This window comes from Petaurus breviceps, unplaced genomic scaffold (assembly GCF_028583685.1).
Source record: "Petaurus breviceps papuanus isolate PSGF00001 unplaced genomic scaffold, PetGlider_PUasm1.0 91041, whole genome shotgun sequence".
In the NCBI taxonomy this organism is placed as follows: Eukaryota; Metazoa; Chordata; class Mammalia; order Diprotodontia; family Petauridae; genus Petaurus; species Petaurus breviceps.
The window spans coordinates 12623107-12651036 of record NW_027187400.1 but is presented as its reverse complement, the minus strand read 5'-3'; the positions used below and the strand labels follow the sequence as shown (position 1 = coordinate 12651036).

Below are 27930 nucleotides of genomic sequence, written 5' to 3'. Positions count from 1 at the left end.
AACCTTGCTTCGGGTCGCTAGGCGCAGTGACAGGGGTGCCGGCAGCAAGATGAGTGTTCTCCACAGTCCCATAAACCACGGGGCTGTGCTCGGGGACCTGGCTGGACAGCTGCTGGGATTTGAAGTACAAAAAAGGGTGATAATGAGCGTGCGAACATAAAAACTAGCAACATGGAACGCAAGCAAATAGGAGAGACAGAGTGGGGTGAAAGGTTAAAAAGAAAAAAAAATAAAGCGAGGAAAAAAGGGAGTGACCAATTGAATTAAAAGTACATGGGAAAGGCAAGAGGGGAAGGAAAAAGGCAGCAGGAAAGGGGGAGGGAGGAAGAGATGATTACTATTAACCACAGCAAAAGAAGATGGCGCAACAGTCACAAATACAGTTCATCCTCTTGTTCCTTCCCGGCGCACAAGGAATCCTCATACTAGCAATAACTTTCAAAACTGAAGCAGAAGAGGGGCAGAAGCTTGCTATCTTCCCCACTTAAATGAATTTTGCTAAGCTGTTCACATATGGTACATGAAAGGCTTTGGGCTGGAGGATGCAGGGAAGGAGAGATGATTAGCGATCATCTGGTCCAATCCAATCATTTTACAAATGAGAAAACTCATTCTGGAGATGGTTTCTTTCTCACTTGTCTGACACGGATTGTCTTCTTTTTGGGGGAGAAATTGGAAACAAACTTCAAGAGGCTGTTCCGTTTGAGACTGGGAAGCATTTTCTTACTTCTCACCCAAATGGATTCAGCCCTCCCGGACTAAAACTTAGGGATTAGGAGCTGGGAGGGCCTTCCAAGATCACCTCCTCCAAACACCTTGTTTTGCAAAGGGACAAACTGAAGACCAGGAGCTGCAGGACTTGCTCCAGGTCATCAAGGAAGAGGAGGCAAAGATGAGACTGAAATTCAGATCCTCTGACCAGAGACCTGGCATCCTTGCCCCTACACCAATGCTGCCTGAGGACTACCTTCAGAAGTCGGTTGTGCTTTGGCTCTCCCTCCCCCCCCGGCCCCCTCCCCCAAGTTCTTTCTGACTCCACACACACCTCAGAGGGAGCAAGGTTCACATTCTAGAGCTATGGTCATCACCACTCACTTAGCATCATGAGGAGGGCAGTAATTCTCTTTGGGCTGCAAGGTCATATAAAAGCCACAAAGCAAAGCAAAGACTCTCTCCAGAGACATACAGTCAATTTCTTACTATTCTATAATACCCTCTCTTACACTGAATTCTATGAAAGGAGAACTCCTTCTTCCTACGATAAGGAAGTTAAAAGGAAAACTTTGAAGGGAACAAATCTCACTAGAAACAATATTCCAAAGACACAAAATAAACCAATTTGGACATCTGTTACAGGAAATGTAAAACACTGCAAGCTTGGTAATCAGTCTGTAGTTGCTGGGCAAATCTCTATGATTCCTGGGATGTTGGAAAATAGATAAGCCCCATTAAATGGATATATATATATATATTTAACATAGAGCTATGTCCTAAAGGAGGTCACCAACTTCTGTAATTTTTCATTAAAATTAATTGTTTCCTAGTCAGCCTCATGGTCAGTCAAGAGGTAGTACCTGGCCAAATCAATAAGGATGCTTCAAGTGAGTCCAACAAAATTCATTTCTGTGAGACTGAGGCTCTAACCCTTGTAATTAGCATGGCTCGATACATGGGGAAGTTATTTTCCCCCCTGAAGCACCGTGCCCTCAAGCTGTAGGTGGCAACAATCATCTCCCCTTGCTGTGACAGCGACATCTCCAAATCGTGGCATGGAGAACAGAAAGAGGCTAGAGCTGGAGTAAGCAGAGACCTGCTGGGAGCTGCATGGCCCTGAGCCAGTCACTTCACCTTCTTGAGCCCCTCTCCTCGTCTGTGAGATAGGGATCATGACATGTCTGAGCTGTGTGTAGGCTTATTGTGCAGACACCAGATGCTAAATGCTTTGCAAACCTTAGGCTTCTATTTAAATGTCATTTGTTATTTATTATCTCTAATAATAAATTTATTATCTCATTCTGAGCCCCAGCTCCCATCAAGTGCAAGGACAGTGGGACTGATAACCTGTGCTATGGATCTGGGGATTGCTTTTTAAAAGTGGTAACAGAATGTTATTTCTATTCTTCCTTTACCTATTGGTATTCATTTCACTACACTTCCAAATAAGACCCCATTATACCCTATGTTACATAGATTATATATAGGGGGTAGTTAGTGACACAGTCCACAGAGTGCCAGACCTGCAGTCGGGAAGACTTGAGTTCAAATTTGACCCCAGACACTGAATAGTTTGTGACCCTGGGCAAGTCACTTCACCCTCTTTGCCACATTTTCCTCATCTGTAAAATGAGCTGGAGGAGGAAATGGCAAACCACTCCAGTATCTCTGCCAAGAAAACTCTAAATGCAGTCATGGAGTGACTGAATTTGAATGAATGAAGTGATTGGACAACAAGTTTCTTTTTTTAATCTGAACTACTGATTTCTGTTTGAATTCTGGCTAAATAATGAAACAGAGCCATAATTATTGGTCTATTCTAAATTATTCATGTGAGAAAAACATCAGCCTATGACTTGAGTTTTATATTGGGAAGGTTTCAGAGCTATAAATGAAAATACTGACACAGTTCAGTATCACTGGCTGAAAATAGCACTATGAAAAAGGAGACACACTGTATAAACGGCTATGTTAGGATGACTTGGTTATCTACAATTTCTAAATAAAAATATGATTAGTCTCGTTTACTTAATAGGAAAAGAGACTATAAGTCATCCTAAATGACTGCAGGGCTGAACATCTAAAAAATGGAAAATTGTACCCACCAGGCCACAGAAAAATACAGTGCTCAAAGATAAGGTGGTGGATAGCCAAAGTATTCACACATCTGCCCCTCAAGCCCATGACCCTAACATAGCAAGACGATTTTTAAATTTAATATGAAACAGACTAACCTTTAAGTGAAAATTTATCAATAATCTACCATATCTAAGGACATCATGAGCAAATGTCCATGAGAAAGGAGTCATTTTAGGAATAAGCAGGCTTGAAAATTTAAAAAAACACACAGCATGCTGGAAATGTCCATTTCTAAACATCAAGTTAAGATCTAAGAGATCAGCATTTCAAATACTAGCAGATAGCAAGTAAGAGCCACAGAAAGAGTTCTCCTCTGGGATCTTTACACCTTCAGACTTCTATCTTATACATTTTTCTCAGGCCCTTATCTCTGAAGGAGGGCAGAAGCAAATCATGCAGGTTTACCTAACTTTATAGATCACATACATTCTTGAAAAGTTTGTATACCCAAATTTCAGGGGAAAAGAGAAATCATTTTTCCACAGACAAAATTTCTGACCAGCTCTATTTTAATTCTGGAATGACCTTCAACTGATCTAGAACAAAGATATATATATATAAAAGAGATCAAATCAGCATTTATTAATGCTATTATGTCAAGGAAAGATCACATTTATTCTATGTGGTCCCAGAAAGAAAGACTAGGAGCCAGTGATGGAGGATGCAAAGAGGCAGAGAAGGAAAGTTCTGTTAGGCCTGGGCTCCCCCCAGAGACATGAGACATCTTCAAACAGAACGTGGATGGTCATTCAGCAGGCATGGTGTTTGTGGACTTTTTCTTTGTATAAGGATTAGATCAGATGATGACTGAGGTCCCTCCCAACTCCCAAATTCTCTGTGGCAGCAAAAAAACAACGGGATGGAAAGTCCAAAAAGGGAATTCAAATCTGATTTCTCTTACTTACTTCCCAGGTTTGTGGCAATGGGCCAGTCACTTAACTTTCTGGAATTCAGTTTCCTCACGTGTGAAGTCAGAGTCTAAATCTAAAACATAGTGAACCTATGATTATAATTCCTGACATCTTAGCTTTAAAAGACTTCCTTTTTAAGGATACGAGATAAAGTCAGCCTGGGTCATAGGAGACCTCCTCCCTGCCACTACCCACGTCGATAAGGGCCTCTGATGATAGTCATGATGGCATCCTCGGTGCTCTATGGCAAGGTCAGTAGCCTAGTAGGACCAACAGAATTAGAAAAGCTCCATGTCAATAGCAAAGGCTCCTGAGCCTAGAAGGGATAAGGGCCTGGAATAAGAACTTTGTGATCAGGCATTGGGGAAGACACTGTGGAAACCAGGACTTCTTATGAGAGACCCTATGGTTATGCTATATTTACACTAGAGAAGTGAAAACTTAGGGGGACCTGATAACTATACTAAAAATTTTTATTGTTGTCATATGGGAATGATTTTGGAGTTGTTCTCTTGAGATGTAGAGGACAGAACTAGGAACACTTAAGCAGGAGGAAAGGGAGAGCTGTAGAGAGGACGATTTCAGAACAATGAGGTCTGAACAGCAATGGAACAGGCTGTCATGAGGGACAGAGCTCCCCATCACAAGAGGTGTTCAAGTGGAAACTGCACAGTCACTTCTGGGGGTGGTGCAGAGAAGATGCTCAGGGAATATCTTACAAACTGATCTAGGTGACCTCTGGTACTGAAACTCTTAGATCACACATCCATTATGCTGACAATGAAAACCCACCGAGGCCAACTCTCGATCCCCACTGGTTTCCTTGTACCTCCATGCTTTTAATTCTGTCAGTCCCAGGGGCTGACCTAGCGACTTTCCTTTCATTCCTATCATGAGCCCCCTCTGATCAGGGTTGCTCTCTTTCCTCAAGAAGGATAGGGCCAAGGAAAGTCTCTCTGTTGTCCTCCTCATCTACTTTGGAAGGTTTCTTACTTTTTTTGGGGGGGGGAGGTGCCGCACGTGCTCAAAAGTCCAACTTTAATGGCTGATTATGATATGGAGGTAATTGTGGATTCTATGAGGCTGATGTGATGGGGCAGAAACTCTGCTAGGTTCCAGCAAGTTTGAAAGGCTCTGAATGTGGGCCTTAGGAATGACTGTCTCTTGTGTCTGTTAAGGGCTGGCAAGGAGTCTCCCTGAAATTGGCTTTTTGAGTTGCTATATTTTTCAGAAACACTGGACCCCGAGCATGCAGGAGGCCCTCAGTGTGTCAAGGACAAAGGCCCCACCTACACCCTAGCTGACATAATTTGTTGATTGCACCCCAAGCTGGATTCTCTGTGTGTCCTTGGGAGGCAAGACAGGCATCAATCAGTGTGTGCCAGGCTGAGAAAATGCTTGTGCAGCCAGGGCCCTTTGCAGACAAGCAGACTCTCCTCTTTTTATAGTCTAGTGCAAGGGTGTGGAACCTGGGGCCTTGAGGCCACACATGGCCTTCTAGAGCCTTAATTCAGTCGAAAGGCTGCACTTAAGGATCTAGAAGGCCATATGTGGCCTCAAGGTCACAGATTTCCCACCCCTGGTCTAGTGGCTTCCAAGGGAAAAGAATGTGGCTTTTGCCAGAGCCTTGCTCCTCCCCTTTCGGAAGGGCTGTGCCTTCTTTCCACCTTTACTGCACCTTTCCCCTCCCCTCCCCTCCCATGCCTGTTCCCGTTTTCTCCTCCTTTGGTTGTACTGTCATAAACATGCAAACTTCTGTAAAGACTGTGTGAACTCTTTGGGTTCCACATGCATGTTCACTTCTCTTCCAATAAACCACGGGGATGATTTTTTTGCACAAAAGTTATCAACTAAACAGACAAACATTCAAAGGCCTCAGGTCTACGCAACTTTGTTCTGTACCAGCAAATGACAGCATCAGAATGGATGAAAGGACTAAGAACCAAGTTCTTGGTTTAGTGACAAACATTAATTTAATTGTTGGTCTCCTTCAAACGTGATTTCTGTCCAGGATTAAAGAGCTGAAGTACTACAACCAGGTCAGCTGATCTGCACAGAACCTTTGGGTTCCACTGGTCTACCTGACAAAGCAATGGCCCCAGCACAAAAGAACATATTAGTACAGAGGACTGAAGGGAAGAGCTAGACCAAAACTGCCCAGGCTGAGATGGAGTAGTTGGGATGGAGCAGGAGCCCACACTGATGATATATATACATAATAATCTTCACTGAGATTCTACAGGTATCATTACCTAAAGATGATGAGTCCAAATTTGTGCCTTTACAAAGGTTTGAAGTAACATTCTCCTAACACTTTAGGTACAGTGTTTTATGCACAATCATGGCCATTTAAAAACCCTTACCACATAGATATGTTAGGGTACAGACTCAATGGGATATCTTGTAAAAATGACTCATGGTAAAAAATTTAAAAAGACTCACAGTCAATCAATCAACAAGTGTTTATTAAGCACTTACCACATGCCAAGGGTATACAAAGAAAAGCAGAAATATGGTTTATGTGCTGGGGAAGAGCCATTAAGTTTGGGATTAAATTAAACAAACTCCAATTGTAAACTTCTGGTATTTGCTCTGATCGCATAATCTATGTTTTATATAAAACTTTCTCTGACAACTTGGCCTTAAGAAAAAGGTAATACTTCATCATTCAAGTGAAATTTCATTTTGATTTTTGCTCTGAAGAACCTAATCCTAATTTATATAACAGAATTACAAATTTACTAAACAAAATACTAAACCTTGCAGTAGCACATTTCTTTTTTACAATCTGGCCTAAATTTATAGCTAAATCTCAACTCTACAAATGTAGAAATATAAATATAACAAATTAATAAACATAATAATAAATCAAATATAATATAATAAATAGAACTTACAGAAAAATATTCAATAAGTCAGAGCTCGTAAGACCAATCAACTAGGCCTCCCGACTACATTTAATAATAACACTAATAATGATAGCTAACACTTACACAGCACTTTGAGGTTTGCAAAGTTTTACAAATATTATCTCTGAGATAATGCTATAACTGTCATTTATTCAGGAGATGATTACCAAATTGTCCTCTGAACTCATATTCTACCATGAATGAGGCTATGACAGTGGGTTCATGGATTCTAGAAGGACAGCTGACCCTATATTTGTTTCTTTTTTGGCTTTTTTTATGTTAAAAATGTTTGCAAGATTTTTTTTTCTACAAGTTTGGTACTCTCCACCTGCAGATGCCCAATCGCTCAAGTCAGATGTCACCCCTTGTCCATGACTGTGATGTGTCACCCCTGGACCTGGTGTCAACTGAGTTGTGGATGCCAGCTAAAGAAATGACCTCTTGAATGGGACCTCTTGGGGCAGGGACAGCTCTATGTCCAATTTTAGCAGAAAATAGCTTTGGAGGAAGAGACCTTTGTCCCTTACCCTAAGATTTTGAGCCCCATTCATTTGAGGGGGGAATGATGGGGTGTTTGTGCTCAAGCCCCCACCTTAAGATACTATTTTATGTGCTTATTTTCTGTTACTACTGTTATATTGTCGTAAAGTTCTGATGACACCAGTTACCCCACCAGCTACCCCTAAACTCCCATTAACCTATGTAATAAAATGTATTGTTAATGTAATTAGCCATGTAAGGTACATGAAAGATTTTGGGGCCAAATGTAATGGTAATTTGAAAATCTCCCCTGTCTCCTAGTAGGCTGAATCACAAGGAACCTGTGGTGAGAGGAATTTGCTGAAAGGTGGAGCAGAACTCACAGGAAGCTGGGAGTTGGAGCAGCTAGAAGGTGGGAGAAAGAAGACACACCCAGGCAGACAGCAAGGCTCATGAATGCTGGTTTGTAGGAAGGCTAAAGGATGGTGTGGCTCTCTGTGTCATTATGGGATATTGACTCCTTTGCTACTATGATGGATTTGGCTTTCTGTTTTTGAGATTTGGTTTTCAGGTGTCTGAATAAATGTTTTGTATGTGTCTTATATATGGAGAGCCTGTTATATTTTGTGATTGAGAACTATGCTGGCATATTTACAGTGCCCGTCAGCACTTGTAAATATTGAGTTGGCGTTACAATAAATTATATAAAAACATTCAATAAGTCAGAGCGTGTAACACCAATCAATTAGGCTTCTTGACTATATTTAATAATAACAATAATAATGATAGCTAACATTTACACAGCACAGATTTGCAAAGTGCTTTACAAATATTATCTGATCCCCACAACAACCCTAAAATGTAGATGTTATCATCACCATTTTACATATGAAGAAATTGAGACAGACAGAATTTAAGTGATTTGCCCAGAGTCACACAGCTAGTGAGTACCTGAAGCTAGAACTGACCCTGGGTCTTCCCAACTTCAGCTCTGACATTCTAGTCACTGTATTACCTAGCTCCTTGTTTACCCTTCACCCCAAATAATTCTGCAGCTGCACACAAGGGAGAACATGTGAGCTCCTTTGAAATCTTTTCAATGGCTAAGCTTTTTGTACAAAAAGCTATTTTAAAATTAAGGCTAAGTTTAGGGAAGTCCACTGAAAGGAATGAAAAAATTTTTTTCCATCTCTTAATTCCCAAGACATGAACAATGGTGATGAGGGGAATTCAGCTACTGTGAGATTTTATATTAAGGGCAGACTCAATGAAGAGTTACTGTTGATTATAAATGCCTACAAGCAAGGGGCTGCAGAATCCTATTAAAAGGGGGCGGGGGGAGGCTCAGAGGTCTTCTAGTCCAATTCCTCAATGGATGGACTAGAATGTCTCCTTATGCTGTTTTAAAATGTGTAAATTGAATTCAGTCTTGAACACCAGGGGTCAGGATAGAGCCTAGTGTACATTCAGACTTTGACTCAAACACCCTCTAGCACAATCTCTTACATTTCATTTAAGAGGCCAAACCTACAGTTTCCCCTTTCAACTTTTTTTTTTTCAACCAAAATTTGAACACACTGAGGATTCACAAGTAGTAACAGATGAATATTTAATTCCAGAAGTAGGTGCACTCCAGTGGAGTGGTACCCATTCAGAAGGTTTATAGAGAAAGCCAAGTGGTTAAACAAATAGTCACAATCTATTATTTCTTTAGACTACAGTCTGTAGTGAAATGTGATTATGTCTCTTCACTACCTGTGCCCCCTAAACTCCTTTAGCTACAAAATTCACTTCAGAAAGTCCCAGCCAAGGTACTAAAGCAACGTCAGTGGCAGAAATAAATACTCCCCTAGAGAAATGGGTACTGTGGCCCATGTATGCAAGCCTCACATGAAGATCACTCACTATCTATCACAACATAAACTTCAGACCAAATTAAACTCAAGAATTTAAGGGCTATTTCTATAGTTAATACATGACGTAAGTTATAGATGGCCACTGGAACACACGAGTGACACATTCATTTAGCAGGGCGTGTTAATTGACTGAATATATCAGGGAGCCATCACACAGACTTTGAAAATGAATCTTATCTCAGAGTTGTTAAAAATGAACCTGACTTCCATGAGTCACTTGCCTCTGAGGCTACAGACCATACACGGTGACTACAGGTCCCACAGCTTAATGCCCAAAAGACAATATTAATAACCATGTTTTTGCTTCTAGGATCATTAAGCCCCTGGGTGCCAATAAGCATGGTCCAGACTAAGGCCTGGGGTGCAAGAGGACATCCATAAAAAAATTAATGTCTGGGTCACTTCGTTAGTGTAAAATAGAGTGGTCCAACCCAGGTTTATGTACAATAACCTAGAAACTCACCTCAAGTGAGATTTCCTCACTTTTCACCATAGAATTCAGTGTTTATGTGCCACTGACCTGCCCCTGTATGAAGAAGGTTGATTATAATCACTTCTACAGAGGGATAGCATATTACAAGTAAAAACAGGCCAACACAGGGTTTGTTTAAAGGTGCTCTGCACTGGAAGATTTGAAGATGATTTTGAGAATGAAACAAGAAGACCAAGGAGCCTTTCAGAACTCAGTGTTGACTGGACACAGTACCAGAAAATATGCACTTTCCCACAGAGATGGCTGGCCACCTTTGTAACAACTCAGATGGCTTGTATACAAAACCCTCAGAGCCTCCAAGAATCACAGCTGAGCAAAGCCATAATCATCAAAACATTTGGTACTGGATAAAAAATAGAGACGTTGGTAAGTCAAACAGATCAGGCACATACATAATACAGAGAAGCAATTTAGCAAAGTAACCCAGTGTTAAATAAACCCAAAGATTCCAGCTATTGGGGAAAGAACTATTTTAACAAACTATAAGGAAAACTGGAAAGCAATGTGGCAGAAACTAGGCATTGACTAACATCTCACACCAAATACCAAGATAAGTTCAAAATGGGTACATGGTTTAGACATAAAGGGTGATATAATAAGAAGGGAAGCATGGGAAAATTTACCTGTCAGATCTACAGATAAGAAAAGCACTTATGAGCAAACAAGAGATAAAGAGGCTCACAGAAGGTAAAATGGATGCTTTTAATTACATAAAATTAATTTTGTTTTTTTTTGGGGGGGGGACACAAAACCAATGCAGCCAAAATTAGAAGAAAAGCAAAAAATGGGGGTGGGGGACGGGGAGATCTTTGCAGTAGCAAATTCCTTTGATAAAAGGTTTCATATTTCAAGCATGAAGGGAACCAAGCCAAATTTATAAAAATAAAGGTCATACTTTAATTAATAAATGATCAAAGGATATAAACAGGTAGTTTTTAGAGGAAGAAATTATATCTTATATGAAAAAAATCCTCTAAATTACTAATAAGAGAAATGCAAATTCAAACAACTCTGTAGCACCACCTCATATCCATCATAATGGCTAAGATGATAGAAAAGTAAAATGATAAATGCTGGAGGGGCTATGGGAAAATGGGTACATTAACGCATTGTTGGTGGAACTGTAAACTGATACAGCTTTTCTGGGATAACAATTTGGAACTCAGTTCAAAAGGACATGAAACTGTGCATAATCTTTGACCCACCAATATCACTACTAGGTTCATACCCCAAGGAAATCAAAGTCAAAGGATTCAAATAAACAACAAAATATTTATAGCAGCTCTTCTTAAGGTGGCAAAGAGTTAGAAAAGGAGGGGATGCCGATCAACTGGGAAATGGCTGAACAAGTTGTGGTATATGAATGTGATGGAATACTATTGTGCTATGATGAGAGAGACTGTTTCAGAAAAATCTGGGAAGGCTTGTATAAATTAATGCAAAGTGAAGTGAGCAGAACCAAGAGTACAATCTACACAGTAACAGTAACAATAATTAGTTGTAAAGATTTAGTAACTCTAATCAAAACAATGATCTGCCACAACTCCAAAACACTCATGCTGTTAAATGCTATTTACCTCCAGACAGAGAACTGATGATGGCTTCTATATGCATACTGAGGTATATATATTTTTTCCTTTATTTTTCTTGCTTCTCACCCCTAGCCCTATCCCTCAGAATGTCTAGTGGAAATGTTTTACATGACTTCATATGTAGAATGGGTATTGTATTTCTTGCCTTCTCAATGGGTGGGAAAAGGGATGGAAAGAAGACGAGAAAATCTGAAACTAAAAAAAAAACAAAAAACTACAAAACCTTAAAAAATAAGTTAAGGTCCTTAAGGCAATGGTCATGTATCAATGCTCTTTATGTCATCCCATTAGATGGCAACAAAGGTGCTTAAAAATGGTTATTTATTGTATTATATCCACAAAACTTATTCAATATCTAGCAAGGAAAGAGCTGTTATAAATAATGTCTCACCATCAAGAATTTTTTTAAAATGCATTTGTCTTTATATCCTGCCCACTTCTGGGAGAAATTACGTGGCACAGTGAATAGAGTACTAGGCACAGAGTTGGGAAAATTCATCATCCTCCTGAGTTCAAAATCCGGCCCCCAGACATTTACTAATTGTGTGACTGTGGGCAAATCATTTCACCCTGCTTGCCTCAGTTTCCACATCTATAAAATAAACTAGAGAAGGAAACAGTAAGCCACTCCAGTATCTTTGCCAAGAAATCCCCAAATGGGGTCACAAAGAGTCAGATGTGATTGTAAAGACTGAATAACAAAAAACACTTCTGGAGAGAGGAAAAAGACGCTTCCATGCCTACAGACTAAAATCTTCATTTATGATAAAGTAAAGCAATTAAGCAAAACTATTTGATAAGATGGCCTCATCCCACAACGTATACATCACTCTGTCCCATTAATTTCCTCTATTTCATGAGTAAAGAGGTTTACTTTATGAACTTCACAAGAAACAGCAGTAATTATTTGTAGCAATAATAACACCTAGCATTTATATAGCTCATTAAGGTTTACAGACTGCTTCGCAAATATTATCCCATTTTACCCCCTAACAACTTTAGAAGTAGGCTATTATCCCCAGTTTGCATAGAAGGAAAACTGAGGCTGAGTGAGGTCAAATGACTTGCCCATAGTCACACAGTAAGTATATGAGGCTAGATTTGAACTCAGGTCTTCCTGACTACAGGCCCAATGCTCTATTGATGGTGCCACCTTACTAATATAATACTAATAAAACTAACAAGGAGTAGGTTTTCTAGGTGTTTCAAAGACTCAGGGGATCCATGAGACCAAAACTATTTTTAAAATGTTTTAATTTCTAATATATATAAATATATAGATAAATTCCCATTAAAAAAGCTCTTTATGTAAGTCAGTCCTTAATACTTTTTAAGACTGTAAAAGGCTCCTAGACCAAAAACTGTAAGAACTGCTAAATGAGAGAATTTAAATTTTCTTAAGATTTATTCAGTTATGCCAACATCAAGCCTTATAGCTTCAATTTCAGAAGTACTGACCTGACTTAGAACACACCTTTAGATCAGAAGGTGAGAGCTCAGACATTTACTCCCTGTGTGTCCTCTGGCAGTTCCTTGAACCTTTCTGGGTCTGAAGTTTCCCTCTAAAATGAGGGGGTTAGACAAAACAGCCTCCAAAGTCTACTGCCACTCAACAATTTAAATACTACAATGCTGCTGTAGAATTGAAAATTGATGTCCCATTTTATTTTTAATTATTTTATTAAGGCTTAATCAATTAATGATCATGTTGTTACATAGTAGCTACTCTCCCTTAGTATGAGAACTTGAACTCTATCTGAACTTAGACCTATAGCTACAAGCTTCCTATTTGTATCACAAGATACATTACTAGCTGAGCCATCCTGTTACTGTTTCCTCATGCACACTTTAATGACCGAAAGGACAAACAACTTAACTTTGTCCTACTCTCTCGCTAACAGCCAAGAATACAACCTGAGTGTTAGTTCCCCTTTGCTGGGTGCTTTCCACCCACAAAATTCCAATTTCATCTGAAATCAATAGCATGTCCCTTCAGAAAGTGTCAACCAGATGGCAAGGTCTCTGTTCTCCCTTGGAAAGTGCCAAGCCAGAACTGTCCAAATGATGTTGTTGAAGATGTCCCTGGTTATTGCCTGATATAAACTGTGGACGATGACCTTAGCACTGACCAATCAGAAGTGAGTTACATCTTTGTTATGCCAGACTGATGTCACCATCTATTTTTAGGTTCCTCTGTATAACTACCAGAGAAGCTCCTTTGACAGATGCATCCTTGGCTGTTAAGGAGCCTGGGGTCCCATGTATGGGCAAGGGACAGTTTTGTGAATAAACTGATTGGGTGTTGAATTCTGTACCTCAGTTTCTCTAAATTGCAGATTTTTTATCATGACAATGCTTAAATGAAAAACTCTTCCTAGGGTTATGAATACCAGGTTTGTTCAGACTACTGCTGGGTCATGCATGCCTAGTGTTTTTCACAGATGAAATGGGATATCTACCAAGTTCCTACTGTGTGTCAGATACCTGTGGTAGGCACTGGGTAAATACTGAGACATCTACTCTCAAGGAAATGGTAACATGCACACAAATAAGTAACTGCAGCATATACACATTCAGAAAAAAAATACATAAACGATGGGAAGGGCGCTAGCAGGGGGAAGAACAAGAAGTGGCTTCATTTGGTATACGGCACCTGATTTGTGTCATGACAAAAAAAAAAAGAGAGATTTTAAGAGCTAAAGGCCCTGCTGACATGACGGAAAGCCAGAATAAAGACACAAAGATGCAGTGATACGTGTGTGAAAAGAGAAAAAGGCCAATTTGACTGCACATGACAAAGTCTGGAAGGACAGGTTCAGAAGGAGGGGTATAAAGAGTTGTTCTGCAGTGCTGGCCTTGAGGCTTCTCTGAGCTGGCTCTTTTGTAATGTCCACTAAGCTCAGGAAAGGGACTGGGCCTAGACATCTAGATCTGACAGCGGTCTTCTTGGGGATGAGAATGAAGCCATAGTGGCTGATGAGGTCGCCCCAAGAGAGAGGATGGAAAGAGAAGAGAGTTTAGGAATCTAGAGAATCGGCATCATGACTGAGGAGGGAAAGGAGTTTAATAGTGAGGAGGATTAATAAATCAATAAACCAACATTTCTAAGGCCCCTATTTGCCAGGAACTGTGCTAAGACTGGGGATACAAAAAGTAAAAGAGCCCCTGCCGTCAAGAAGCTCCTAATGTAGGGATCTGGAAGCAGTATACCATGGAAGCCAAGGGAGGACAGAATGGTTAGCAGTATCAAATGGAACAGAGAGGGCAAGAAAGATGAGGACTGAGAAAAGACTGCCAGGTGGGATGATGAAGAGATGGCCGGTGGTGACCCTGGAGAGCATTATGTCAGCTGGACGATGAGAGTACAAGGCGGACAAACTCAGGCCCAAGACTAAGGATATGAAATGGATGCAACAAACATAAATAAGCAGCTTTCTTGAGGTGTTTGGGCCAATGGGCCGCTTCGTTTTCTTTAACTCTTCTTCTATGTTAGAGGGGACAGTGCTGGGAAGAGGCGGGGGGTGAGAAGGGGGGGAGGAAGGAAGGAATAGTCTTTAGAGAAATGACAAAATCAAAGCACAAGAGGGTGTGAAAAGTGTTTTTTAAATGACAGTAGAGAAAGGTGGTAAAACATGACACACACCAATGTAAAAAGCAATTTTAAGATAGAATATTTAAGTTCTCATTCAATCTGCTGACAAGCAGTCATCAGTTTATGTGGTATTATGCAAGTACAAAGAAATCTGATCAGAACTACTGTATGTATAAAAAAATAGAAAATTTCAATTAGCTTATCATCCTAGGTATGAATCAATGGTAATATACCATCAACCATTTAGAAATCATTTTTTCCAGTTGACTTCAGGAGATGCCTTTAATCACTACTGGAGTAACTGAGGTACTTAGTAACAAAGTACCAAGATTACTGAGTAGTTATAGCAGAGAATCTCAATATATTTCCCCAGTCCAAAAGAATCAACAGCAAGCACCAGACCAGGAACATTTATTTTTAAAATGTATTTTTTTTTAACAGAAATCACTTTTCTTTCCCTATCATCCCTACCCCATGGGGGAGGTGGGATAGGAAGAATAAACCTTTGTAACAAATCTGCAAAGTGAAGCAAAACAAAATCCTCATTGGCCATGTCGAAAAAACATTTGTTCCTCTGTACTGAGTACATCACCCCTCAGAGGAGATGGATAACATGTTTTATCATTACTACTACTGTGCAGATCAAAGATCTGTCGATTTCATCTTTGTAACCTCTCTTGAATATACCCCATTAACTCCTCTGACACTCCCCCCTCCTGGTGCAGGCTCTCATCACCTCATGCCTGCTGAGCCAGGGGAGAGCATGTGTTATCTGGAAGCCTCAGGTCTCTCCCTATACCAATCTACCTTCCATTAAGTCCCTGAAGGGATTTTTCTGAAGCTCTGGTCTGACTATATCACCTCCTCTATTCAATAAACTCCAGTGGCTTCCTATTGCCTCCAGGAACAAACTGAAAATTCTGGGCTTGGCATTCAAAGCCCTTTATAACCTAGCCTCTCCTACCTTCCCATTCTCCTTATCTTACACCCTGACAGGTACATTTTGATTTGGAGACATTGGCCCCCTGGCTGTTCCACAAACAAGACTCTCTCACCTCTGGGCATTTTCTCTGACTTTCCCCCAGGCTTAGAATGGTCTTCCTTGTCTCCCCCTATTGCCTTCTCTGGCTTCCTTTAAGTCCCAACTAAAATTTCACCTTTTTCAAGAAGAGCTCCCCAACCCTTCTTAATCCCAGTGTCTCCCCTCTTTTATTTCCTATTTATCTTGTATATAGTTAGCTTTGTATATAATCTGTTTGGACATTGTCTCCCCCAATAGATTCTAAGCTCCCTGTGGGCAGACACTGTCTTTTCCCTTTTTTTGTATCTCCAAAGCTTAGCACAGTGTCTGGCACAGAGCAGGCACTTACATGTTTACTGACCAACTCAGAGTATTGTTGTTCTATAAACTGTTCCTCTTCTGCTTACTGTTTTCTCCATTGGTTCAGTGAAGTTTTCCCATGAATCTTGGAAATCATCTATTTCCTTATTTCTTACAGAATAATAGTTCTATCACATTCATAAAACACAATGTGATTAGCCATTCCCCAACGAATGGACTTTCCCTGAATTTTCAGCTTTTTGTCACCACAAGAAATGCTATGAGTATTTTAGCACATAGCAGACCTTTTCTTCTTTTTTGATCAGGCCTAGCAGAAGGATCAGTCAGTGGGACAAGGGGAAGATACTGTTAAGATACTTTTTGTGTATAATTCCAAATTTATTTCCATAATGGTCAGACCCATTCACAGCTTTGCCAATAGTGCATAAACATGTGTGTTTTGCTGCAGTCCCTCCAACAAATGACTTCATGTCTTTTTTGTTTGTTTTTTGGGTCCTTTTAGCCAATCTGATGTGTAGAAACCTCAGAACTGTTTTAATTTGCATTTCTCTAATTATTCATAATTTAGACAATTTTTCACATGACAGGGAACTGGTCTTTTCATAGCCACAGCTTATTCATCAATAAAGGAAGAATTCTTTTTCCAATAAATTTGAATCTTTTTCTTATGTTTGGTAGAAATAAGACTTTTAATAGAAAAATTTTCTGTGAAAAACTTTTACTCAGTTGTTTCCCTCTGAAGCTTTTGGCATAACTATATGTACTTAAAAAAAAAACCAAACTTTTAATTTCATAGAAACAAAATATACATCTTCTGTTTTGTGAACCTCCTAAATCATCATTTGATCAAGAACTCTTCCTCTGTTTCTGATGTGACCTTTTCTATCTAAGCTATATTCCACTGGGGGTACATGCTGACATAAGGGGTGAGATGTTGGTCTAAATCGAATGTCTTCTATACTACTTCCCAATTTTCCCAGCAATCTGTGATCAAAGCCAGTCTTACTGCAGTAACTGGGCCAGGGTCTTTTGTGTTTATTGAACAAAATGAGGCCGTTCGGTTCACTTGTTTCTAAATGTTGTGGAATTCATGTGTTTTCACTGCTTGGCTCTCTTTTTGAACCAATGTCAGATTGTTTTTGAAAATTATTTTTCAAAAGTACAGTTTGAAATCCACTACAGCTACATCTTCTTAATCCTCATTTTTTTATTACTACCTTTGAGATTCTTGACATTTTATGACATTATATGAATTTTTTTTACTTTTTTCTAATTCTATAAAGAAATCCTTTTTATTAATTTGATTGTCATGCGAGGGGATAAGTAAATTTAATTTAGGCAGCATTGTCATTTTTATTATAATGACTCAGCATAGCCATAAGGTATTAATATTCAATTATTTATGACTGTATTTCTTCAAACAATGATATGTAATTTTATATGGTTCTTGTATGTATTTTGGAATACAGATTCCTAAGTAGATTCCTTTAGCTATTTTAAATAATCACTATTACTTAAAAAATTCCAATTGCATGTAAAATTAATTTTTAGCATTCACTTTTTTTGAGCTACAGATTCTTTCCCTTCTTCCTTCCCTTCCCCTCCTCAAGAAGGCAATTTGATATACGTTATCCATGTCCAGCCATACAAAACATATTTTCATATTAGTCATATTGTAGAAGAAAACACAAACCAAAAAACCTCCCAAGAAAAATAAAGAAGCTTTTAAAAACAAGTATGCTTTAATCTACCTTTAGAGTCCATCAGTTCATTTTCTGGAAGCAGATTGCATGTTTCATCATGAAGCCTTGGGAAACTGTCTTGGAGACCTGTATTTCTTAGAACAGCTAAACTGTCTTGGAGAACTGTATTTCTTAGAACAGCTAAGTCATTCACAGTTGATCACTGTACAGTATTGCTGTTACTGTGCACACTGGTCTTCTGGTTCTGCTCACTTCACTTAGCATCAGTTCATGTAAGTCCTCCCGTGCTTTCTAATAGTACAATAGTATTCCATCACCATCCTTTACTACAATTTGGTCAGCCATTCCTCAATTAGTGGTTGTCCCCTGAATTTCCAATTATTTGGCACCATAAAAAGAGAATGCTATAAATATTCTTGTACGTATAGAGCCTTTCCCTTTTCTTTGATCTCCTTGGAATACAGACCTAGTGGTGATATTGCTACGTCAAAGGTATGACAGTTTTTATACCCCTTTGGGCATATAGTTCCAAGTTGCTTTCCAGTATGGTTAGATCAGTTCACAACTCCACAAACAGTGCCTTAGTGTCCCAATTTTCCTCCAACATTTATCATTTTCCTGTTTTGTCACACTAACCAATCTCATAGGTGTGAAGTGGTAACTCAGAAATGTTTTAATTTGTATCTCTCTAATCAATAGTGTATTTAGATCATTTTTTCATATGGCTATAGATAGCATTGACTTCATCTAAAAAATGCCTGTTCATGACTTTTCACCATTTATCAAGTGAGGAATGACTTGTATTGTTATCAATTTGACTCAGTTCTCGATAGATTTGAGAAATGAGGCACTATTCAAATAAAATTATAAAAAAATTTCCCAGTTATGATTATTAATTTACTTCCATCCTATTTTCCCCATTTATGCTTCTGTTTCTCTCCACCCCCTTTCATCCAGTTCCTTCTCAACTGTCTTGTTTCTGATCACTGCCTCCCTCAATTCGCTCACCCATCTATCAGCTCCTCTCTCTCACTTCTCTTCCCCGTAAAGACGGATTTCTATACCCAAGTGTGTGTTAGTCCCTCTTTGAGTAAATTCCAATGAGAGTAAGATTCAAGTGCTATCTGCTTCTTCCTCTCTTCTGTAAAAGTTCTTTTGTACCTCTTCCTTATGAGATAATTTACCCCATTCTACCTCTCTTCTCCCAAGTGCATCCCTCTTCAGTGTCCATTAATTTTATTTTGAGAGATCACCCCATCATACTCAACTCAGACCTGTGCCCTCTGTCTATGTATATACTCCCTCTAACTTCCCTAATAAAGTTCTTAGGAATTACAAGTAACATCTTCCCATGTAGGAATGTATACACTTTAACCATATTGAATCCCATATGATTTCTCTCCCCTGTTTTATCTGTTTGGTTTTTGGGGGTTTTTTTTTTATTGTTTTTTTACCTTTTTATGCTTCTCTTAAGTCTTATACATGAAAGTCAAGTTTTCTACTCTACTCTGGTCTTTTTATCAGGAATTCATGAAAGTCTTCTATTTCATTAAACATGCAGTTTTTTTCCCTTGAAGGATTATACTCAGTTTTGCCAGGCAAGTGATTCTTGGTTATTGAGGACTCTTAGCTCCTTTACCCTTTAGAATATCACATTTAAAAATCCTGTCACTACTTTAATGTGGAAGCTGCTAAATTTTGTGGGATCCTGACTGTGGCTCTACTACATATGAATTCTTTCTGGCTACTTAAAATACTTTTTCCTTGATCCAGGAGTTCTGGAATTTCACTATAATTCCCTGGGAGTTTACATTTGGGGATTTCTTTCAGGAAATGATCAGCAGATTCTTTCAATTTCAATTTTGCCCTCTGGTTCTAGGATATCGGGACAGTTTTCCTTGATAATTTTTTGAAGGACGATTTCCAGATTCTTTCTTTGATCATGGCTTTCAAGTAGTCCAATAACTCTTAAAGGCTATTTCACATTTTCTTCAATTACCTTATTCTTTAGACTCTGTTTTAAGGTTTCTTGGTGTCTCATGAAATCATTAGCTTCTACTTGTCCAATTCTAATTCATTTATTTATTTATTTATTTATTTTTTAGAGCAGCAATTGGGGTTAAGTAACTTGCTCAAGGTTACATGGCCAGGTGTTTCTGGGTGGGTGCTCAGTGTCTGAGCTTGGATTCGATCCCAGGTCATCCCGACTCTGGGGCCAGTGCTCTTATTCACTGCGCTACCTGGCCACCCCTCCAATTCTAACTTTAAAGGGATTGTTTTCTTCAGTGAGGTTTTATACCTCCTTTTCCATTTGGACAATTCTGCTGTTTAAGGAGGCATTCTTGTTAGTGGATTTTTGTGCCTTCTTTGCCATTTGGTCTATTCTGTTTTATAGAGTGTTGTTTTATTCAGTATTTTTCTATGCTTCCTTTACCAAGCTGTTAACTTTTTTTTTTTTTTGGCTTTTTGGAGGGCAACTGGGGTTAAGTGACTTGCCCAAGGTTACACAGCTAGTTTTTGTGTTGTGTCTGAGGCCAGATTTGAACTCAGGTCGGTCCTCCTGATTCCTGGGCTGGTGCTCTATTCACTGCAGCACCTAGCCACCCCTGTTGACTATTTATTCATGATTTTCTTGCTTCACTATCATTTCTTTTCCCAACATTTCCTCTGACCATCTTATTTATTATTAAAATCCTCCTTGAATTCTCCCAGGAATTCTCTTTGGGCCTGAGACCAATTTGTATTTTTCTTTGAGGATCTGGATATAGCTGTTTTGATTTTATTGTCTTCTGAGTTTGTGTTTTGGGCTTTCTTGTCACCGTAGAAATTTTCTATGATCAGATTCTTTTGTTGTTGCTTGCTCATTTCCCCAGCCTATTTCTTGACTTTTAACTTTACATTAAAGTTGGGCTCTGCTCCCAGGGTGGAGGAAACATTATCCCAAGCTTCAGGTTATTCATGCTGCTGTTTAGTTCTGGGAATATGTTTTCAGTTGTTCCAAGGTGGTATAATCTAAGAAACAATGTGGTAACTGGTTTCTTGGCCTGTGCTCTAGTATGTAAGTAACCACAAGCACTCTTTTCTGCTCTGGAATTGTGACTAGGGCTCCCCTTCCCCTCTGGCAACATATTCTATAGGGCTATTGCTTCTCCTTGCCTTGAGGCTATGACTCGGAACCAAGCACAGGCTATATGACAGAATCTTACACCCACTGCAATACAAATTCCCATTGTAATCTCCTTGTTACTAACTATCTGACCTTCTTATCATTTATGGGCTGAGGGCTCTGGAAGCCTCCACTGTACACTCAGTTGCCCTCAAGGCCTGCTGCTGGCTTGCTGGGGCATGGCCTGCACTGAACCATTCTCCTCTCTCCTCCCATTCAGACACAATTTTCCTGACAACCTTCTAAGTTTTCTCGTGCTGGAAGACTGTTTAATCCTTTAAAATGTTGGTTCCGTCACCCCAGCATTCATTTTGAAAAACCATTTTAAGTTTCTGAAGGGGAACTGGGTAGTCCCTGTCTTTATTCCACAATCTTGGCTCTGTCCCATCTTTCCATATCTTTGTAGTGATCTTGATGATTAGTATGGATTTATTTTGTATCCTATACTTGTCTAAGTAATTGTTGCATTTAATATCACTCTTTGACTCCTTAAGGTTTTCATCATATCATCTGTGTCAGAATATCCTAGAGATACTCCATTTCCCAGACGTAAGGCCTAACAAGTAGGCTGCATCCTGAGCTGGGCATGACAATAATCCTTTGCGCTCAGGATGGTATCACTCTCAGGCAAAATGTATTGCTTAAATTCAGCTCCCTCCTATTTCTGAGGGCCATTCATCACATATTCACAATCCCTGCTCCTTGTCACTGACAGGTACTGTACTCGTTTCCATCACAGAACTGTAGTTCTGTAACCCACAGGTTGGGCATGACCCTCAAGATTTGAAATAATGCTGTTCCCTGAGGGCTCATGGGAACAATAACTCAAGACCTAAAAATGATCACGTCATGGACAAGCCCAGCATGTATGTAAGACCTAGTGTGTTAAGCCCTCCTTAGAAGGGGGGGCTTCCATATGCATGCCACTTTAATCACTCTCAAATTAATTAAACTTCTGCTTCTGTCCTGACTCTCTTATCTCTAGCCTACTCTGTTTGTTTGGCTCTGGGCACAAACAGATTAGAAGCTGATTCCAGTCTGACTGACATCTGCAAAAAAGTGGGGGGGGGGGGGGGGGGGGGGGGGGGGCGGAGTTAAGATGGCGGAGTAGAAACAGGACTTCCCAGGAAATCCGGCTTCCACCTACCCCAATTCATGTAAAAGGTAACTCTGAAAAAACTTGGGAGCTACAGAACCCACAAAATGACAAAAAAGAGAAGCTAACCTCCCACTGAGGACAGCCCAGTAGCAAGAGGCCAGCACAGTGCTCTGGGAGCCAACCCCAGTCCCGCCCGAGCATGAAGTTTTAGCCCCAGAGCAGCCTGACCAACCACCAGCTGGAGGGACTTCAGATCACCAGCAACTGTGGCTGTTTCCAGAATTATCAACACATAGATTCTAAGGACAAAGTGAGAGGTCAGTGCAGTATGGATTTTGGGATCCAGTAGTTCAGAGTGCAGTTGGCCTTTGCCCCCTGGGTGAGAAGCGGCCGATGCACCAGGCCTTGAAGCCGCAGCCACACATGGCAGCTTCAGCTCCTGGCCTGCAGATTGTAGGGGGACCAAACAACCAGTCTGAAGGGTCATCACTCTTGCTTTAACCTGCTTGGATCTGGATTGTGATATAGGGTGGAGGTCCTGGGGTGTGTGACCAGCTTGCCAGAGCTTTAGAGAGGGCACCCAACTAACCTTCAGCAGCTAAGAAAACTCCAGTGTTTGGAACAAAGCTCCCCTGTCTGGTGGGAAAGCCCTACTGTGGCAAAAAGCCTAAAAGTCAAGTAATTTGAGTGGCAACATGAGCAGGCAAAGGAAGCAAAACAAACAGAGCAACCCAAATTTACACTCTTATTTTGGGTACAAAAAGGATCAGAGCATGGAACAGGAGGAAGACAGTGAAATCAGAACTACTGCACCAAAAGCTTCAAAGAAAAATACAAGCTGGTTACAAGCCATAGAGGAGCTTAAGAAGGATTTTGAAAACCAAATAAGAGAAGTAGAGGAAAAATTGGGAAGAGAAATGAGAACAATGCAAGAAAATTATGAAATGAGAGTCAACAACCTGACTGAAGAAAATAACCGTAAAAATAGACTAACTCAAATGGCAAAAGAGGCTCAAAAAGGCAGAGAAGAATGCCTTAAAAAGCCAAATTTTCCAGATGAAAAAAGAATCTCAAAAGCTCACTGAAGAGAATCATTACTTCAGAATTAGATTGGAGCAAATGGAAGCTAGTGACTTTATGAAAAATCAAGATACTATTAAACAGATCCAAACAAATGAAAAAAGAGAAGGCAATGTGAAATATCTCATGGGAAAAAACACTGACTTGGAAAATAGATCCAGGAGAGATAATTTAAAAATTATTGGTCTATCTGAAAGCCATGATCAAAAAAAGAACCTAGAAATCATCCTTCAAGAAATTCTCAAGGAAAACTGCCCTGATGTTTTAGAACTAGAGGGCAAAATAGAGGTTGAAAGAATCCACTGATCACCTCCTGAAAAAGATCCCAAAAAAGAAAACTCCTAGGAATATTGCAGCCAGGTTCCAAAATTCCCAGGTCAAGGAGAGAATATTACAAGCATCCAGGAAGAAACAGTTTGAATATTGTGGAAACACAATCAGGATAACACAGGATTTGGCAGCTTCTACACTAAAGGATAGAAGGATTTGGAATATGATATTCTGGAGGTCAAAGGAGCTGGGATTAAAACCAAGAACCACCTACCCAGCAAAACTGAGTATCATGTTTCAGGGGAAAATATGGTCATTCAGTAGAATAGAGGACTTTCAAGAATTAATGAAAAAAACCAGAGTTGAATAGAAAATTTGACATTCAGATACAAGAAGCAAGAGAAGCATGAGAAGGTAAACAGGGAAAAGAAATCATAAGGAACGTATCAAAGTTGAATTATTTACATTCTTACATGGAAAAATGATAATTGTAGGTGATGAAACTTTTCTCAATAGGAAAATAGTTGAAGGGAATATATCTATATATCTATGTCTATATAGGAGGGTATATATGGGCATATGAATGGATACATATGTGAATGTGTGTATATATGTTTACAGGTATACATTGATAGAGGGCACAGAACCAATTTAATGAGAAGGGATGATACTTAAAAGGTGAAATTAAGAAGTGAGAGAGGAATATAATGAGAGGAGATGGGGAGAGACAGAATGAGGTAAACTATCTCATATAGAAGAGGCAAGGAAAAATAGTTACAATGGAGGGGAAGAACAGGAAGGCAAAAAGGAATGGATCAACCTTATTCTCACTGAATTTCACTTAGGGAGGGAATGACATACACACTAAATAAAGTATCTTACTCTACAGGAGATTGGGGGGAAGGGAATGAGAGGGGGGATGATGGAAGGGAGGGCAGGTTGGGGGGGAGGGGAGGTTGGAAGCACCCACTTTTGCAAATGGACAGGATCAAAGTAGAGAATAGAACAAGTGGGAGGTGGGATAGGAGGGAGGGAAATATAGTCAGTCTTTTACAATATATCCAGTGTGGAAATGTTTTGCAAAGCTACACATGTACACCTATACTGAATTGCTTATCTTCTCAGTAAAGGTGGGTGACAAGGGAGGAAGGGAATGAATCTGGAATTCAAAGTTTTAAAATCAAATGTTTAAATATATATATATATATATGTATATATATATATATATATATATATATATACTATTATTAATATTATTTTACATGTAACTGGGAAATAAGATATACAGGGTTTGGGGCATAAAGATCCACAATGGGCAACTGGAAGGTAGAAGGGTGTATGGTAGAAGATATGGGGGAGAGCAGATTGGAGGAGGGGATATCTAGTGGGATTGCTATTTTGGGGTAGTGGGTAGGGGAAAAATGGGGAGAAAAATTGTATCTCAAAATCTGACAGAAATGAATGATGTAAACCAGAAGTTAATAAAGCATTTGATTTGAAAAAAAAAAGTGATAATTTTTTTCTTCTTTACATATGCTTAATCCTTTATTCTTCTTGTCTTATTACTATATTTAGCATTTCTACTATTATGTCAAAGAGAAAGGGTGAAAATGTACATCCTTGTTTCACCTCTGACTTCACTGGAAAAGATAGTTTCCTTGGTTTTAGATATATACTATTTATCATGTTAAGGAATCATATTAAGGTCTATTTATTCCCCCCCCCCTCCCCCGTTTTTTAGTGGGTTGTTTTGTTTTTTTTTTTTCAACCCGAACTAGGAATTGTGTTTAGTCAAAAGCATTTTCTGCAACTACTGATATGACCACTTGTGGAAATAACTAATCAAAGGTCTCTGATATGATCACTTTTTTCAAAGGAGGGGGGGATTAATATGGTTAATAAAGTTTATAGATTTCTTAATTTCAAACAACTCTACATCCCCAATAAAGATCCAACCTAAACCTGTTTTAGTCACTTTGCTAGTATTTTATTTAAAATGTCTGCATCAATTTTCATCAGACATATTGGTCTATAGTTTTCTTTTTCTGTTCTGACTTTCCCTGGTCTATGTCTCGAGATGATATTTGTGTCATAAACTGAATTTTTGGTAAGATCCTTTCTTCTGCTATTTTTGTAAACAGTTCAAATAATATTGGAATTGTTCTGTTAAAGTTAGATAGAATTGTGAATCTATCTGATTCTTTTCCCTCTGAGAATTTATTATTCTTAGTTCAATTACTTCCCCTGAGGATTGGGTTGTTTAAACTATTTCATATTGATTTGGGTAGTCTACATTTTTGTAAATATCCATTTATTTCAGTTAAGTTGTTGATTTTACCTGGCATATAGTTGGGCAAAACAGTTTCCAATAAAAAACATTCTTTACTTCCTCTTTTGTTGTGAATTCTTCTTTTTCATTTTTGATACTGGCAATTTGGTTCTTTTCCCCTCTCGCCTTTTTAAAAACCACATCTCCTACATATCGCTTCACCCACTAGTCCAAGCCTTCACCTTTGCTGTCCCTCAAGCCTCATGTCCCTGTCCATGAAGCCTTGCTTCCGTCAAGATTTAGCTCAAATTCTGCTTTCTGAGGGGAGGCCTTTCCAACTCTCCACAGCTGCTAATATTATGTTCCATCTTCATGCCTATTGCATATACCTATTTACATACCTACAGTATCCCTGTTATCATGCCAGTCCCTGGAAGGCAAGAGCAATTTATCTTTTTCTTTATATTTTCAGTACTTAGCACAGTGCTTAGCGAATAATAAGCACTTAATAAAGGGCTGGTGACTGACTGAATGATGCAAGTGTGTACTGGAGACAAATTAGCTCTCTCAACAATTAACCTTTCCTTCATTACATCCAAGAGGCAGAAGGATATAATGAATGTGTTGGATTTGGAGTAAAAAGACCTGGGTTGTAGTCATGGCTCCGAGATTTATTAGCTTTTGAATCACTGTGCAAATCAACCAAATTTCATTTTCCAAATATGTAAAGTGGCTGTAATACTTGCATTTTTATACACAGGTTATTCTGTATATTAATGCATTTTAAAACTTAATATGGTTAATTAAATTTAAATGTTTTCAATTTCCTAATACTTACGCCATTAAAGCTTTAGACTGAACTAAGACTTTTGGGACACCCTGAATATTGACATATATGTATGCATCTTGGATTGTTCTGAGGAAATTTCTTTAAAACTATGACATTACAGGCCACCAGATGGAGCAGTGACTAGAGTACCAGATCTGGAGTCAGGAAAGACCTGAGTTCAAATGAAGTCACAGATAACTTACCAGCTGGGTGACCCTGGACAAGTTACTTAACCTCTATTTGCCTCAATTTCTTCATCTGTGAGAAGGGGATAATAACAGCACCTACCTTTCAGGGCTGTTCTGAGGATAAAAGGAGGTGATATTTATACAGAGCTTTTTAAACCTTAAGGTGTTATGTAAAAGATAGCTATTCCTATTACCTATCATCAAATGTGAACTATTATTATTATTATCACAGAGGAACTTAAGATGATTGATAATAAATGCATGCATTTCTACCTGTAAAATTTTCCATTTTTCTTTATACTGGCTTACCTTCTCTAACCTGGTCAGATGTCATCCTCCTTCAGCCTAGAAAGAGACTCAATTCCCCCAGGCTTTGAAATGTTTTAAATTAAAAAAAAAAAAAAATGAAAAGAAAAAAAAACCCTTTTTCAAGCTGAAGATAAGTTTTTGTCACAACAGTCTGCCTAAAAGGAGTAAGGATTACATGGTTTAGAAGCTACAACTATGACTAACCAAGAATGGTCATTAATTAAATTTAAAGGAAATACAAATAATATAAAATTTGCTTAAAGAGGGAGAACTGGTAGTGAAAAACGTTTGGTATATGCAGTCAGAGGACCTGGGTTCAAATTCTTGCTGTTACTGATGCAACCTACATAATCATTAGTAATTCATTTGTCCTCTATGGGACAAATGGAGCTATTGGACTAAATCAATATTAAGGCCCCTTTAAAGACTAAATCCTATGGATAAACACATACACAAAAAACACACGCAAAAAGTCGTAAAATATATTAATATTCACAATGAGTTTTGTCCTCTAATTCTACAGGAATGAACTAGTACATACATTAGTTTATTTCACTTGATAATTAAAATAAAAGCTCATTAAACCCTGTAGGTTTCTACAGCAGATTTCAGAGAATATGTATGGCTAAATGTACTAATAAGTGCTTGCTGACTAAATATTAATCTACAACAAAGTGAATGGGATGCTGCAATCACAATCATGAAGACCTGGAATCATATCTTGCCCCTGGCACTTAACAGGGATACAATAATGGGAAGGCACTTAACCATTAGACTCCAATGTCTTCATCTATAAAACAAAGTCCCTGTAGTACTCGTCTGACAGAGCTGTTGTGGGGCTTAAATTAGATAATATATGCAAAGGGCTGTGTAACTGTAAGGGTGTGTGTGTGTGTGTGTGTGTGTGTGTGTGTGTGTGTGTGTGTGTG

General features: G+C 39.0%; 2 protein-coding genes across 7 annotated transcripts in view; both read right to left on the bottom strand.

Moving 5' to 3' along the window:
• The window catches only part of HP1BP3 (heterochromatin protein 1 binding protein 3), a 483172-nt gene that overhangs the window by 161128 nt on the left and 294114 nt on the right, over positions 1–27930 (bottom strand). The window lies entirely within an intron of this gene.
• EIF4G3 (eukaryotic translation initiation factor 4 gamma 3) overlaps positions 1–27930 on the bottom strand; it is a 411795-nt gene that overhangs the window by 119482 nt on the left and 264383 nt on the right. For 5 of the 6 annotated variants that reach the window (XM_069079469.1, XM_069079465.1, XM_069079464.1 and 2 more), the window contains one exon: positions 4–112. In XM_069079469.1, the coding sequence (XP_068935570.1) occupies positions 4–112 (109 nt within the window). The remainder of the gene's footprint in view (positions 1–3; positions 113–27930) is intronic. The other variant, XM_069079468.1, reaches the window with a different exon arrangement.